Source organism: Ostrinia nubilalis, chromosome 12 (genome assembly GCF_963855985.1).
Source record: "Ostrinia nubilalis chromosome 12, ilOstNubi1.1, whole genome shotgun sequence".
Taxonomy (NCBI): Eukaryota; Metazoa; Arthropoda; class Insecta; order Lepidoptera; family Crambidae; genus Ostrinia; species Ostrinia nubilalis.
Genome location: NC_087099.1, coordinates 14,766,847 through 14,784,460, shown reverse-complemented (window position 1 = coordinate 14,784,460; position 17,614 = coordinate 14,766,847). Strand labels below are relative to the sequence as shown.

General features: G+C 38.5%; 1 protein-coding gene across 1 annotated transcript; it reads left to right on the top strand.

Moving 5' to 3' along the window:
- The first annotated feature begins 6,548 nt into the window (after positions 1-6,548).
- On the top strand, positions 6,549-14,027 carry LOC135077029 (synaptic vesicle 2-related protein-like). The gene is made up of 11 exons (XM_063971621.1): positions 6,549-6,773; positions 8,394-8,555; positions 9,076-9,238; positions 9,595-9,716; positions 10,008-10,258; positions 10,463-10,596; positions 11,176-11,308; positions 11,896-11,991; positions 12,606-12,796; positions 13,161-13,288; positions 13,647-14,027. Exons 1-11 carry the CDS (start codon positions 6,689-6,691, stop codon positions 13,754-13,756), a joined length of 1,575 nt encoding a protein of 524 aa, XP_063827691.1. The 5' UTR covers positions 6,549-6,688; the 3' UTR covers positions 13,757-14,027.
- The last annotated feature ends 3,587 nt before the right edge of the window (positions 14,028-17,614 follow it).

The following is a 17,614-nucleotide window of genomic DNA, read 5'->3' as shown; positions in this document are numbered from 1 at the left end:
GCACCTACTACGCCTGACATAGTAAGGGCAAGCTCTCAACGGCAGTCATCATCGTCCGGTCAGCGCTCTCGAACACACACAAACGCATACAGTCCACTGCAATCCACCACACTACTGCTTATTATAACTTAGAGCTCTTATTTGCATTAAAAAAATCATTAAAGATATTATGTACCTACTACCAGTAGAAACTGCAAGGAGTCATGTTTTTTAAAATACACTTCCTCAAAATATTTGTAAAAGAGGAGATTTCTAAAATTACTCTTTCAAACATAAAAGCTTATTTTAATACTGTAATTCTAAGATTTTTTTTAAATAGTTTTAATTACATTAAGATAGTTTAGAGCCTAAAAATGATAGAGTTAATAAATATTTTCAGCGAAATTATGTGTTTGTACCTATTACATATTTACCTACATGTCTTTGTCTGTGATGAGATCATATTTGAGTATGATTTAGCTGAGATGATCTAGCGTAAGTAATTTTCTAAGAATTTGTAATTACGATACAAAATAAATATTTAACACTGGTTTAGCATTGTTTTGTTTTGTACAATATTCTTTATATGGTTTTCCGAGCTATGAATAAGTAGCCATGGTAACTCTACGGAACCAATTATGTGTGTAGTACAGCTCACCAGAAATTGACCCCATACTCTACAGCTATGAGACAACATGGAATAAGTAGTTAAATATTGTCGTAGCTGATGTAGCTGAGTCTAGAATTTTGATTGATATGTTAAAATTACAATCATAAGAATTAAGGCATATTAATTTGTATTAAATTGAGCCAATTAAAGTATTCTTTAAACACTTTCTTCCGGACGTATTGGTAGAGTCTCAAGTACCTACATAAGTAATATTTTTACATTAATTTACTATGTTACATAATATGTAGGTACGTACCTATTATAGTTCTACGTTTGTCGTATTCTAAATAGATTGTAACAAGCGGAACCTTATCAGCATTAATAGAATATAATACCTACTCACAATCAGCAAAAATCAAAATAAGTAATTAATTACCTAGATAGAGTAAATAGATATTATTCTGTTTACTTGAAATATACATTGTATCGAGGTAACATCTATGCCGACATATTACTATGTATTGAGATTACGTAATTCAAATATGCAAATCTATTATAGGGTATTTCTCATCGCCACGGTTCTCATCGTCACCTTCGTGGCAAATTTTATTTTTAACTTATTTCAACTTTTTGTAAACAAAAATTGTAGCGCTTGATGTGAAGAGTGTATTCTCAGTAAATCAGTCAAATAGTGAGTCTGGTTTGGAAGCTTTAACGTTTTGAATTTTTTGATGCCACGAAAGTGATTCTGTACTTCACAACAATATTTTTTTCAAATTTTACTACTGTAAATGACTCTTAAGTATTTATAAAACATATATTTTGTCTTATTTTCATAGATAAATGGCAATAACATAATTTAAATAGGTAGGTACTTAAATACAAGATAAAATTTTACCGATAACGTCACCTACTAAGTTACAAGATTCTACGCAATTGGTTTTAAGGGTGATACTGGTGGCATTTTGAAATGCTAAAGAAGCAAAAAAAAAGGATTATCAGTCTTGACTTATGGTCCTATGTCCCCTAGATGGGGCAGAGGGCGTCCACAACAGTCCTCCATCTCGTTCGGTCTTGAGCTTCTCGCTTGATCTCGCTCCAGGTCTTGCCGATCTTCTTCGCCTCGTCCGCTACAGTGCGCCGCCAAGTTTGCCTGGGTCGACCACGTTTGCGTTTTCCTTGGGGATTCCAATCCAGAGCCTGCTTAGGGATGTGATCGGGGTCCCTTCGGAGAGTGTGGCCAATCCAGTTCCACTTGCGGCGCTTGATCTGCTGGTCGATCGGAATTTCGTGGCAGCGTTCCAATAGCTCGACGTTGGAGATTTTCTCGGGCCAGTATATGCCGAGAATTCGGCGAAGGCAGCGGTTGATGAAGACCTGCAGCTGGTGCGAGATAACCTTGGTGACCTTCCACGTTTCACACCCATAGAGCAGAACGGATTTAACGTTGGACCCGAATATTTTGATCTTGACCCTTCGGGTCAATTTCCGTGACTGCCATATGGGGCGAAGTTGTGCGAAGGTATTTCTGGCCTTGGCAATGCGCGAAGTGATGTCCTCTTCGGTACCTCCAGTTTCTGACACGACGCTCCCGAGGTAGGTGAAATTGTGGACTCGTGCCACATCCTCTGCACCAATCCGTAATGGCGTGCAATTTCTCACTCCAGATCGCATCTCTTGGGTCTTCCGGCAGTTAATTTTGAGCCCTGTGATACCCGCTTCTCGATGTAGGTCATCAAGTTTGGATTGCATATCGTGATGCGTGTGGCTCAGCAAACAGAGGTCATCGGCATAATCTAAGTCTTCTAAGACTCCGATTATACCCCACTCTATTCCACGTCGTTGGTCTTGATATGCGCGATTCATGACTCCATCCAAGACAACCAGAAAGAGAAGGGGCGAAAGCAGGCAGCCTTGCCGGACGCCCGCATGCACCTCGATGTCTTCTGAGATGAGGCCGTCGTGAGTCACCGTACAAGAATATTTCCTGTAGATGGCCTTCAGTAGGTCGATGATTTTCGGCGGGACACCAATGTCAGCGAGTCGCGACCATATACTTGCCCACTTCAGCGTATCAAAGGCTTTTTCAAAGTCTACAAAGGTTAGGAAGACTTCCCTTTGCCATTCTGATGCCTGCTCCAAAATGATACGCAAAGTATTGATCTGGTCGGTGCACGAGCGGTTCGGGCGGAAGCCAGCCTGTTCCCTCCGCAAAAGAGGTTCAACGGCCCCCGATAACCTATCCAAGATAATCTTGCAGAAAACCTTTGACGGTATCGAGAGCAAAGTGATACCTCTCCAATTGCTACACTGGCTTAGATCCCCCTTCTTTGGCACAGTAATTAAAAGCCCCTTATTCCAATCGTCTGGGAGTTCCTCTTCCATCCAGAGGTTTTCGATGAGAGGTGTCAGAACGTCGGCGGCGGAGTTTACATCGACTCTCAGCATTTCTGCGGTGATAAGGTCGAGTCCTGGGGCCTTGCCAATCTTGAGGGATAGGATAGCTTTGGCCACTTCGTCGTGTGATGGTGGTTCCACATTGATGTCGAGCAGCCTAGGTGGAGTAGAGGTGTGCTGCGGTGGCTCAGGCGTGGTGGTGGCTGTAGTCAAGGTAGGGCGGAAGACCTCCTGAAAGTGTTCACGCCATCGTTGCAGTTGCCCTTCAGACGACACAATAAGCTCTCCATCACTTGACTTAAGAGGCTTCTTCTTTGGTCTACTACTTCCTGCCAAGGTTTTCGTCACTTTGTACAGCTCTCTCAGATTGCCAGTGTTAGCAGCGAGTTGGGCCTTGTCAGCAACCCCGTCAGCCCACAGCCTTTTGTCTTTCCGCGTGCTGCGGTAGATTTTCCTGCGCATCTGACGGTACTGCTGTCTGAGGGTGGCTATAAGTTGCACGTCGGTGGTTTGTAGCAACTTTAGGTGCAGCTCTCTACGGTCGCTGATCAGCTGCCATGTGGATTGTGACATCCAGTCCTCGCGCGTGTGCGTGTTGTGACCCAAGACGGAAAAGCTGGTCTCTGTGTAGGCCACTTTGATATGGTTCCACTTTTCGTCTATTGAGCATTTCTCGTCATCAAGGGCGGAGAAAAAAAAAAGGATTATCAGTACCTCAATAAAAAAGAACTCTTAACTTATCAGTCCCTCAACAAAAAATATGTTTATTTATTGAGGCCAGATGGCCTCGTATTTTTGTTGTACAACTTTTAACTCAAACTTCAGATTAAATTTATCTTACAAACAGATACACAGTCACATATACAGACATACATACAGTCATACAGACAAAAAATACGAGGCCCTTATTTTTTTATTGATGTACTGAACTCTACTTAACACGTATAATTTATTCGTTATTAAAATATTGTAAAAACTTAAACACCAGTCATTATATTTTAAAATAAACCAAAGCAAGAAATCACTTTCGTGGCCTAAAATCACCTTCGTGTATAAAACACCACGAAGGTGATGCCACGAAGATGACGAAAATTTTAGTTTTTTATTCATTATCCCTAAATTTGAGTTTAACGGTTCAAGTCGAATACTACACAAATAAGTCTAACATGTTAAGTTTTCAATGGCCTAAGTTTCAATTAAATTGTTTAAATTTTAGAAGTAGAAAATATTGATCAAGCAAGCGACGGAATGTCTATGGATAATCACAAAAAGTTACGTATTTTTTTCGCGGAGCGATGATCGACTTATCTCACCTCCGCAATGGCAGGAGCGCGACTGACGTTAACCGAATAGAACACAGTGATTGGTTGATGGTGTTCGGTTTAACGGCAATCTTGTATGATTACTCAAAATTTTAGGTACCTAAAATCGTGTGACCAACGCATTTTCCTTCCTCAATTCGAAATAATTATAAGAAGATATTTTTTTGACTATTGTGTGGAAAGTATATTTAATTACGATGATTTTAGTATATGCTACACACAAATTGAATGAAAATTGTGAATGCAGTAACCAAATGTTTCATTGCAACCGAAGGTGTGACACGATGAGAACGCGAAAAATGACCCCGTTTTGTATAGTTTCATGTGATGTTTTCGTATTATTTTTGCTTCTATTACGATAAAATTTAATTTGTATGTAGCTAAATAGATATGTTATCACCTGATTTCAAAGTTATTGTTCTAACTTATACCGTTTATGAACTATTATTGTGTGACCATCAAATTTGAGTGTAAATGAGAAGTACCCTATAATTCCATTTATCTCCTGCATCAATTAACTTTAAGTCCGTTTCTAAGACCCAAATCTCGTAAGCAGTTCTTGTGCGCTTTGCACGCAATACGCATGCGTTTTCATTATACTCGTAAATAGAGGCAACGTGTTAAGATTGGTATACTTAATGAAGATTTAAAGCACAATTACGTCAGTAGGTAGTTACTAAGTAGTACCTTTTTTATGCATGACAAGCCAGTTATTTGACCGCAATCGCACGCACCTGGTGTTAAGTGAGATGCAGTCTAGGATTATGTTCTATTACTTATTATGTTAGATTACTGTGTTCTATATATGTATCATGGACAGACCTAATCAAGCTAAACACTGTGGCATTTTATGTAGTGCAACAAAAACGTGCGTTTTTATGGTGCTGTTGATTGTATGAAATTATCAATAACATGTCGGCCTCGTTATTTATTTATTTGCTTGTCACATGGTAAATACAGGTGGTAAAATATTATTTACCACCTGTATTTACCATGTGACAAGAAAATAAATAATACCTACTTACATACAATAAAGTACCCTGCACACATGAATTGATTTTCTATTCTTCTATTCTAATAAACAAGGATAGCACTAAAATTAATTATTGTACAATAAGTACACGCCTGAAAAACTTTTCAAAATAACTAATTTAAATGTACTTACGAAGAAAATATTATTTTAATGCAGAACAAAGCAGGTTTTAGACCACGATCATACCTGATTAAATAATTGATATTTTAAAATGACTGCGAAATCTGAATGTTGCGGTAGTAAATCACTCATTAAGGATTGGCTAAGGGACGCTGAAAGGATGGTGACTCCGAGGACAGCTAGTACTAATAACCAAACCCGACGAGTGTTAAACGTACCTACACTGATTTATTGAATTCACCAATATCGTAACGCATAGTGACGAGCAATGACGTAAAGCTAACTTAGCGAAATTTAAACTAGGTCAAGTAAGAAATGTACAATTTTATGTGCGGTTAGCCCGTACACTGAAGATAGTCATCAATTGATTAGTTACTTTCTGAAGTAAACAAGTTCTTAAAGAATAAACGCGATCGATAATCCATTTGTATTCTTATCACTTCACGTGTTAATGATTGCATCAATTTGTGTAATTTTTGTTAGTAAATGCCACTTGATTTCGCGTGTGATACAGGGCCGCATTCAGGGAATAAAGGGCGCAAAAAATAAGTACTTATCAGCTCGGAAACGGATCAACATCGTATCGCCTTTCGCCGCACTGTCAACCACGAGGCGAGGCGTTTACGTTACGGTGCGGATAAGTGTGCGTTGCATTACGGAGTTTCATATAAAGAATACTCGAGTTGCTACGGTTACCATCCGTTTCCAGGTAGATTAAGTGTGCTTCGTCCTTTAAATGGACTATCATAACACCCTTCGCAGATAGAATATTTAATAACTATAGTTGTCGTTGTTGCTTTTAATTGACTTCTACCACCAATCAAATACACACTTCTTTGATCCCATGATGCTTGCTTGAGATGCCGCGTGTCTGTATTTACAAAATTAAATAGTAGATTACAAAGGTTAAAAATAGGTTTTGATATTACTAATGGTAATGGTACTTATGAGTGTTAACAATTGATTATTAATTACTACAAAAGGTGTATATACCGCACCCCTTTTAGAAGCCATGTAATACGCCCTGAATACAAACCTGTTCGCCGCAGAACAATTATCTTTTTTACATAGATAAACAATTTGGCATTCTTAATGTAGTGTTCTTACATTCGCATCATAAACGGTCTTGTCTTTTTTAATTTATGATTTATTAATAAATAAATTCAATGTTTTAGAATCTCAATTTAATTGTGTTAAAAGTGCTGGTGTAAATAAACTATAACTAAAATGTCTTCGAATGATAAAGACGAGAACTCTACCCTTCAATACTCAGATGGAAAGATTCCTTTCGAAGAGGCGATTAATAAGGCTGGTATGTATGTATTTAATACATAAAGTGTAATTTATTCTAACAAATCCTTTTGAACAATTAATGACAATAAATGAACTAACAACCCAATATCAAAATCCTAAAAAGGACATTTATACTTTAAAAGGAGTTTTAAGGAGTAATTGAAGTTTTTTTTTTCAAAATAGGAAATTAATTTTTTGAGGAACTATTTCCTGGCAATGAATTCTCCCAAAAATACCTACTACAAGTCGATAGATACTGGTTGAAATATCGTTTATTTGCATCGAACATCATTACTCGCCATCCGTAAAATGACGATTTCAAATTGACCCAAAAACTTTTTTTTCTATAGAGATTCAAGTCTCCTAGCCTACCTTTATACGGTAGGTTGTCTCTGGATGTAGCTCTACCTAATAGACTGCTTCAATTTAGCTACAGGGTGCCGATCAAATACCTTAGTAGGTACCCTTTAAAGCTATTAGCTGCATTCAACCGGCTGACCAACAAATAATGCCAAGGCCTTTGCTCTATGTATGAATTTAATTTGCTTATGTTCTTACGAAACAGAATAATTCCGTAATTATTACCAACTGTTTACCCTTAGTATTGATTCGGACTACTTAAGTACAATAATAATTGTGTTTTCGGATAAGATAGTAAAATGTGCGCGAAAATAATTAATACTGCTCAAGAAAAACAGCAAACGGCTAAGTTATGGCATTGCATAGTGGATGTAGAGCTCTTCAACCAGTCTGGCCAGAGGGAATCCTTCATTCACCTTAAATTGTAGAGGGTCGTGCTCCTGCTGATGATGATGGAGCAGACACAGTACCTAATACCTAAGGTGTTAAAAGCTAACGATTGTGGTACCAAGACATTAGAGTGCTTATCACACACCAAAGTCCCTTGGTGGGATATAAACACGCGATTATCTACGTAGGTAAATGACGTATTAAATCTTATCACTCACGCAAGTTATAATTAATCACTACATAATAAATCTTTGATTACCATTAAGCTAAATTAAATCAGCTCTTAGAATCTAAGAGTTTGATACTGAAAAAAAAATCATAGGTAACTACTAAAAAAGATAATAAGATAAATACGAGTATATTAGATATTTTTACTAATTTCATTAATGTGAAATCGAGAATGAATCGTTAAAATGAAACTTCATATCTATCTTTCTATCTAAATCTTATACCATAATGATTAGATAAATTATTACTTTCAAATCTATAGTGCAAAGTACTTGTTTTCCAAGCATTATGAATTATGTACGATCCGTGAGCTGGATTCATACACTAAAGACTCTAACTACTGCGATTTCAGGCTTTCTTATTGCGCAATGGTCATAATTATCTTATTTATCTCTTGGACTACGACTATAGTCCTCAAAAATAAACCGCTAAACGGTAGCAGAGCAATTCGATCAATTCGATCATTTCTCACCTGATGGTATGTGATGATCAGGCCGAAGGCGGAAGCGAGCTTCACCCGGAATCCTCAACCACGGAGGAACTGACTATCTTACCTCTAACAGCCGGAGCACAACAATGCTGTTAACATTGTTGTTATGGCGACAGACTTAGGCAAGATGGTGGTAGCTAGAATAACAGTCAATCAACAACTTTTTTCCAGGTTTTGGTCTCTACAGCTACCTTCTGGTGGCGCTGACCGGGTTCCTTATCATAGCCTTCGCTGCGATCGCCTACAGCACTACCCTCATCATCCCCACCAGTGCTTGCGAGCTTGGCACCACGAGTGGGCAGCAGGGGCTGTTGGCCGCCGCCCCTATTGTCGGTAAGTAGAATCACCTCAAAGGCAGTGGCGTAACTATAGGGTGACAGGGCTGGCAAAAAACCACGGGCCCCGACCTGAGGGGGCCCCGGCCAAAGACCCTAATCCCCCCCCCTCGCAATGGTCCCGGGACCCCCTTGAAAAATAGCCCTATATTCGCCAAGGGCCCTATGCACATAATTTGCCACGAGCCTCGGATGGTATAGTTACGCCACTGCTCAAAGGTCCCCCAAGGATTATTTTGGTCTTGCACTGCCCGCATGCAGAGTTTCCCGCAACCTTAACTAGATCGTGGGTCCACTGAGTGGCAGTGCCTACGCTACTTCCAGTCCGTGGTCGCCACTTGTGAACTTTTGGTCCCAACGGACGAAACGAACTATGAGCCCGCCCTCCCAATTGTGGCGTGTGTCATAATTAATACAGGACTTATTTAATGTCTGTTAATTTCGTCTATTTACCCAAGGAAGCAGAGTCGGTTCCTCTTTTCATATACCAAAGTTCCTCATTCCTTTTTTTCCTCCAGGCGCATTGCTGGGTTCCCCAGTATGGGGCTACATCGGCGACACTCGAGGCCGGCGCAATACCATCATCATCTCCCTGCTGTGCGGGTTTGTGTTCAACGCTATCGCCAGTTTATCAGTCAACTGGATCATGCTGCTAATTCTGCAATTCGTCGCTACTGCATTGTAAGTAATTTGATGGATGTCGCAGATGTTCATAATATTTTCAAAAAAAAAAAGATCAACCTATTTTTTCTCTACATAGCATCGGCCGCGACTGCCGCGTGGAGCCGCGTGCAACCGGTATTGTCTTGAGAGTTCGCGTCAGACAATGTGTTCCGGGGCAATGTTATTACTACAATAAAACAAGGAACTTACCGGGCGTTCATTTTTATTTTAAGCTATGTCGAAGGTTTTCTTTTCCCCATTAGTACCTAGAACTACTTATTTTTTGGACTGCTGGACTGGTTCTTCAGCTTCTCATAAAGAAAAGTCTTGTATAAAGCTAGTGGATACTAACATTACCTGTTTCTCCACTTCAGGGCATCAGGCCAGTACTCGCTTTCGATGTCCATGCTCAGTGAGAGCGTGCCCATGGCTAAAAGGAACCTGGTGGTAATGCTGGTCACCAGCATCTTTATTCTCGCGCAGGGCATTATGGCAGGTAAATGCACGTTATTGTCGACCTAGAGTAAAAGCTTTTCAGTGATTGCTTGTGAGAATTTTACCGCTTTATTTTATCATCACTCTATCTAAAGGTTCATTTGACAAAATGCAGTCACAATAAAATACTGATTATAGTCAACAGTTCTCATTGAAAACTTCGACATCTTTTTTGAATAACGTCATCTTAGAAAATGACTTCTACCTACCTACCAGAGTAAAAGTTTTTTAAATACCTATGCTCGTTGTCCTTCCAGTTAGCCTAACTACATTTAATTTTATTTGTCCCCAGTGATAGCAATTCCGGTGATACCTCTGTCATACTCGTACTACATCGAAGGTCTGGGCATTTATTGGAACTCCTGGAGGACCTTAATGCTGCTGTTTTCCGCACCCAGCGCGATCTCTGCATTTTTCCTCCTGTTCATAAGCGAAAGTCCCAAGTTTGCCTACTCAAAAGGAAACGAGGAAGAGGCTTTGGCAATCCTGAGGCGGATACACAGGATAAACAATAGATTCAGCAAAAATAAAGAGGAGTTACAGGTACCTACTACATTTTTTAGTTTAAGGTATTTGGTGCATGGCAAGGTAGATAATCGGGACTGTTCTCACCTCTCGTTCCCACCGCTGCAACTCCTGCATAGCCAGGATCTACAGCTTGACCGCTAATAAAAACCCAAGCAGTGAAGGCATATGCTCGGCAAGGTACTGGCAACGGAGGACTTAACCAATCATTATATTTTTTAGGTTAAAGGCCTTCTAATGGAAGAACGACCAGAGAATGACAAACCCAAATCTGCCAAAGAGCAATTCGCCCCGCTGGTCAGGGCACCTCTGCTAAAGTACATGATTATTATGACAATGCTTTTTGTATTCCAACAGTAAGTACCTATAAATATCATTTACTAACTTATCGTGTTTGTATTGCACGCCATAAACCATATATGGTAATCTTTGAGGTTTTACCCTGTATCTTAAGCCTTAAATAAATTGTACTATTTATCTTTCTTGTCGTAAGATGATAAATCTAAAACTTGATCTATTTTAACGACATAGAGGTGATAGGAATGGTCTTTCAGTTTATAGTTATTAGTTACGCTTTTGATTGGTTTTAAAAGCGCTTCTTTGAAAACCTGAAAACTGATATTGAATAAGTACACTGGCTTCAAAATCTCGGAGGTTAGGTTTCCTGAAATAGTAGTGCATTGTATGTTCTAAAATCTGCTTTACGGCCTGAAACCGTATTGTCTGATGAATAACCACACGAAAAGGATTAAAAATAGACTGTATTTTACATCCAACTATAGTATGGAAGATGTTTTTAAATCAAGGCAGAGTAACCCAACGAAATTGAACAGAGACACAAGCAGAAGAAAACCACAAAGTCATCTATTACTTCAAGTAACTAAATATTCATCCATCTTCTAGAAGTTTACAAATTAACTCTTTCCATCTTTCAGAATAGGATCTCTGATTGTATGGTTCCCGACCATCGCGAACCAGTTTATGGAGACCATAGAGAATGACTCTCCCATGAACCAGACCGTCTGTGACGTCCTCCGATCGCACGGCGCCTCGCCACCGGTGGTTGACGTAAGTTTTTTTAGGTCATCATAATTCTCCGCTTAGAACAAGAATTAGGTATAATTATGAAGAATAACCCTACTAAGGCTGGGTTGGACCATCTTACTTTAACTTTGACAAACGTCGAAAATATGTCAAACTCCACACAAAAAGACCAGTTAACGTTTATACCTGTCTCGAACCGTAACTATTTACGGTCAAAGTTAGGTGGTGCAACTACAACTAAGCCGTAGTGTTGTAAAATAATAACTTCAGACTCAAATCATTTTGCACGACAATAAATTATCTGGCGAGTCATGAAGAGTCCTTTTCAGTCCTATTTCAAACGCCGCCCTTTCCAAAGATTTCAGTTAAGGACTCGGAAGACAGTCGAATTATTTTAAAAAGGCTCAGTCACGAGGTCCCGCAGTCGAGAATCAAGTTTTTTTATAAGAAGCAAAGACTTAAGATGGACACAGACTCGAGTCTTCATAAAGAACTCATTATTATAAGACTTCAGGACCTAAGTTTTTTACTACAACACTCCCCCACCTAAACCACGTACAACCAATAAAAAATAAAGTACCTACCTAATATTTGTAATTTTTTCTTTTCAGCCAGATGTAGTACCGTGTTCGCTGAACAACACCGCCATGTTGATCGTGCTGGCTGTTGGTGCAATGCAGTCCTTCCTCAGTCTCGTCCTCAACTTCGTAAGTTAAAAATTTAAATTCTTTATTAAAAAGGTGCCAACCGTGCTATGAGTTTTTAAATAATTCAGAAGTTTTGTGATCTGCCACTTGACGTAGAGAGGTAGATTTTTGGCAATATTGGGTAGTTTATACCTACTTACAATTAAAAATATGTACTACATTAATAGCTAGGTAACTCTCTTAATTAAACTTCGCACTATAACCTTTATTGCACGGTGGAGTAGGTGGTGCAGCACCACCTACCTTAGTTTGCCTCTTGCACTGATCTGTGCCATAAACTAAAAAAGAAAAACACACTCACACATACACACTCACTCAAACATACACTCACTCACACATACATTCACTCACTGCGCGCGCGCCATCCCTATACTTAGTTACTACAGATATGAAAACAAAGAGTAAAACTTAGTATAGTTGATATTTATACTTAGTATATTTATAGCATAAGTTACTTTCTTTATACTTATATTATTTGTGATTGTTACTTGTTGTGTATGCCTAATAATAAATAAATAAATAAATAAATTTATGTAGTATTAGTGCTTACTTTTATTTTTGTATAATCTTAAAATAAGACTGGCATGAAACAAAAAAGTGAAATTCAATTTCAGTTCCTGAATACGGTGGGTCGTCGCAACATGGTGATCATCATCACTGCGGTTTGCGGGCTCTCGGGCGTGATCATGAACCTCGTGCCCAACACCATCGCCAGTGCTGCGCTGTTTCTGGTGCTGCTAATGGGGCTGGTAGTGCTTGGGCTGTACACTGCTATAGCCGTCGCACTGTTCCCAACAAATCTAAGGTAAAGTTACAATTAAGCTGTTTCGACGCATTGTGATAGAGTGCTGCTGATGGGACTAGTAGTTCTTGGGGTGTAAACGCTATCGCGGTCGCACTTTTTCGGATAATCTTAGGTAAAGTTACTAAGGTTACGACACATTGGAAAATAGCTTTTCTAAAAAGCGAGGGCGCGAAGCAAAGCAGCGAAAAAGCTTAGCATTAGCATTAAGTAGGTACTAATATTTTTTGAGATTTTGACGATGGGAAAAAATAATTATGTCATGTATTTGGTAAAATTTGAAAAATTAATGAAAGTTTTTGTGCTTGAAAAGCAAGATGCTTCAGATAGTAGCGAGTGTTAAAATAGTTTTCTTCTAATATTTCAGGGTACTAGCACTGGGGTTGACGCTCACGGGGGCTCGTGTGGGCACCATCGCCTTCGTCCAGATCCTCAACTATCTGCTGGTCAACAACTGCGAAGCTGGCTTCTACGTCTTCGCTTCTATGTTTGGTTGTAAGTTGTCTTTGCCGTAAAGAACAAGTACACTACTCAATTAAGATAGCTAAAATAAAACAAGTTGGGACTGACAATCCACATGGTCTAATCTAATAGCTATAAAGCGATATCTACCATACAACTCATAGAAGAACAACCTGTTAGAAACAGATTAGACCTCGATGGAAAAATGGCTAATGGCAAAGGAAAGTTGGTAGCTATGGAGAATCCTTTAGTGTTTTCAATCACGAAAAGCGCTTATATAAAAACTTGTTGCGACTCGCTTACGTGGAAAACACTCGCACTATTTTTTATAACAATTCGTAAAGAACAAAATTTAGAGCATATACTTTATCTTATGTACATTTCCTTTCAGCTTCAGCCATAGTAGCATCGTTCCTGCCTGACGACCGACGGCTGGTGCAGAAGCCACCGCCAGAACCGAAGAAGACAGAAGAACAGACGGCAGACGCTACACAACTTTAACTCGTTTTAAACCATTTTTGTTTACGCCCGAAAAAAAGTCAGCAGCCTGAAGTAAAACCCGAACTAACTGCGCACCTCGCTAGAATGCGATTCTCCCTCGCTACGCAGTCACCTGCACACCTCATCGCGTTCGCCCCGTGCCATACGAGAGCGTTGATGTGACGTCACGGCTGCCAGGTGTGCAGTAAACCCGATCCCCTAAGCACAGATTATTAAGCAAAGTGCCTGAATGATGGGACTGGACAATAGGCTAATAACTAGCTGTATAGCTTGCTATAATGCTTTTATAGAACCAGTTTGGGCACAAATTAGACAGCTTTAAGTTCACTATGGCTGTACATTAGCAGTATAATAGCATTATAATAGCAGTTTAAGTAGTAACATCGTACTTAAGGCTGACTTACGGCACTATATGGGACGCAGTGTGAACCATACAACGTACGTGAGGACAATAAAGAGTAACAAGTGGCTAAATGCACAGCTTTCAAAGTTATAAAGTCCGACAAAAGTACTCCAATGCTACCTAAAGTTCACGTGTGTCTTAAATTATTTCCACATTTTAATATTAGTTTGGTATTTGTACGTGAGTGCCAAGAGGGAAACAACTCGGGCGGATAATCATTTATGCAAATAATAACACGGGTTTTAAATACTTAATAATGTTAATGCCATTGGGAATGCAACTTTATCGTGAAATGTATACATATTTACAGCTAAAATATTTACGCGCCTCTGTAAAAACACGATATTCATTTTAAAATATTTAAAACTGGCTGAGAGGAAATCTACAATTTTCAGTTTTTGATATTGGATTGGCATTATAATTATATTACGGTAATTAATTATAACATGAAACCAAAACTCAATCGCTCTATCTGCGAATTTTGTGATAAATCTGCATTAATTTTGGAGATTTATTTGGTAAATATTTTAGGTTATGTAGAACAAAATGGTGGAAATGAAATACGGCTATGTGAACTGTTATAACTCCAATTTAATGCGGTGAGCGTATATTAGGTTCACATGTGTTCTGTTAGAATGCTGTTATCTATATGAAGTTCCACATTTGTACCACTACAGCGCTAATGTCTATAAATTTATTCTAATGTGAACTTATGTACAGCTTTAAGATATACCTAGTTCAGGTCAATTGTGTATCTTTAATTCTTTCAAATACTGAAATTTTAGAGATCCGCAATAAAAAATATTAATGTCCGTTAAATCGCCTAGCCCAGGTACTAATAGTCAAGTATGAATACCTAAAGCATCAGACGGCAGTGTTCCCGGTTTAAATTCGTTTATTATGCTTGACAATTTATTCAAAGCGGAATGAGGAATACGATTTTCAATAGCCCATGTTCTTATTTTTTTTTGCGAAAGGTTAAATAATTGTCCAAATCAAAATGGTATTCACTATCACAAGAACTGCAATCATCACACTCTGATATCTGGTATATTTTGAAGGGAAATTTCAGGTTCAGGCATAATATTTTCCTCTGCATCATGTACAGAACCACCATGAACAACTAAAAACAGGCTTGGGGAAATGTGTAATAGAATATCACATTCACATTCGTGTTCAGCTTAAAGCAAATAAGAGTAGTACTTGTGGACAAATAAACTGCTATTGATGTTAATGGACAACACATATAGTCCTTTTAACAGCCTACAGTGTACATGCGAACCATTGAAACACTTTTGTACAGATAGTAAAAAAAGGTTATTTTAATTATCACAAACAAGTCCTACTACAGCTACTAGCTGTATAACAGTCTAAAACAAGTAAACATTTTGGCTTTATAAATGACCACGTGTGTTCTATTAAAATGCTAGCTCTATAACATCGTACAAGTAGGCCGTTAAACAGCGGTTGCCGTATCTCTACCCTCCTATAATGCTCTTAGTCAGATGGCTGACTAAAGGATAGTTGTTAGAGTATTATAACACCAACAATCGTATAAAAGTATAACTCTACACTAGTCTACACTCCTATAAGTCCCTTAGACAGGTATAGGTGTAATTAATTGCAATAATTAGTAATTGAGTAGAATACATTTGTAGTAATTAGTAATTGAGTAGAATACATTTGTCACCAACCCCTACTCTTCCCGCGGGTGTCGTAAGAGGCGACTTAGGGACTACACATCAAACAGAGAATGGGCAGCAGCGCTCTCTGAAAAACATCAATCTTTTAAACTGCGATCTCCAACCCGCCTGCCTAGCGTGGAGATTATGGCAAAACCCTCCACTATAGTGGAGGAGGCTCATAGTCCAGCAGTGGACTGTAAAGGGCTGTTGATGATGATGAATTGCAATAATACAGCTTATCGGTCATTCTCACGATTAGGCGTTCTCAGCCTAATTACCATATTATTTTTGAAATTTGGCTTAATTGACTTAAACGCATTTAAATATAAAACACATGAAAATTACGAATTTAACAATCGTAAAGGCGTCAAATTATTCAAAGCGGTTTTCGCGTAAATGAGACCCAAAAATTTTATGGTCACGGTAATTAGATAAGGCTAATATTAATCTAACGGTAATTAGAAAAGATATGTAAAATAGCAAAAAAACAACATCTGGCATTGATAAATGCGTACACAAATATTGTATAGCGTCATATAAAAGGCTGTAGGTACTCTTAATAACCCTTTGCAAAAAGAAAAACACTAATTTCTATTATTTATTGTATCATGATATTTTCAGTGTACTGCAAGAATCGAGGCTATAACAGGAACACTTAGTTTCAGCAAGAAGGGGCTATGTGTCACATTTAAAATGAGAGCATTTAGCTGAATCAGAATCTGAATCATCATTTACTTGCTTTAAATGTGGTACAAACGATGGATACAGATAATGGATCAGGAGGTCTCACAAATTTGACTTTTTGGATATGCATATATCGAAAAATGTATTCATGATATTAGTGTCTTTTCCTCTTTTTAATCTATCTGTGATCAGCCATCACCCATTATCAGATTAAATTGAATTTGTAATAATGACAGTTCCAGCTCTGCATATCCCATGATTTGTCACCTCGATTCTTTTACAATAAGTTTTCAGATTGATGCTATTCGCTTTCTCCTGAGCCTGAATGCAGAATTCTCAGAATTTAGAAGGGATGCAACAAATAGATTTCATGACGGTCTAGTCTTTGTTTGTAAGCTTTACAGGAATTTTCTACACCCTCTTTGACGTTTGGTATCACTTCAGTGGACTTTGTAAACCGGTCGATGCCATATGTCTACATGGGTCTTAAGATGCATTTGTATTTAGTTTGTTCTCCAAGCTTCTTCTGCCCAGTATCCATTGCATATCACGAACTTTTTTTTCTATGCACATGCATAACAAAACAGGTAGGATGCAGTCTAGGATGGTACCAAGTGCCTAAACACTCGTCTTGAAAAGGCCCATTGTCTGTTCATTTGTTCCCTTTTGTTCTTAATGTGATCATGCCAGGTAAGTGTTACTGTTGGACAATCTCATCTTCTTAGGGCAAAGTTAACATGGATAGATTTTAATGGTATTATATTAGAATTAATTCAAAGTCAAAGTCAAAGTCAAAATTTCTTTATTTGTTTAGACTAATAAATAGTTCTTACAAATCGTCATTTTGCTCTTAAGGAGCCTCTACATGTCTCATAATCTTTTTACCCTACCAGCGCTTCGAGACCAACATTTGGCAAGTGCTGAGAAGAAGCGCCGCAACAAACTCAGTCACCACTGTCTGCCGGTTAATATAAAAAAATAGAAATAGCAGGTACATTCGATTCAGGAGCAGTTCACTGAATTTACCATGCATTCTTGTATAGTGTATCTTATAAGAATGGGTATACAAAATTGCGTGGCATATTA

Bases quoted from the DNA above. Each gene is read 5' to 3' on its own strand.
- LOC135077029 (XM_063971621.1), top strand. From the start codon at position 6,689: ATGTCTTCGAATGATAAAGACGAGAACTCTACCCTTCAATACTCAGAT. The intron at 9,239-9,594 runs GTAAGTAATTTG...TCTCCACTTCAG, and splicing joins CAATTCGTCGCTACTGCATT to GGCATCAGGCCAGTACTCGC. The intron at 12,797-13,160 runs GTAAAGTTACAA...CTAATATTTCAG, and splicing joins CTGTTCCCAACAAATCTAAG to GGTACTAGCACTGGGGTTGA.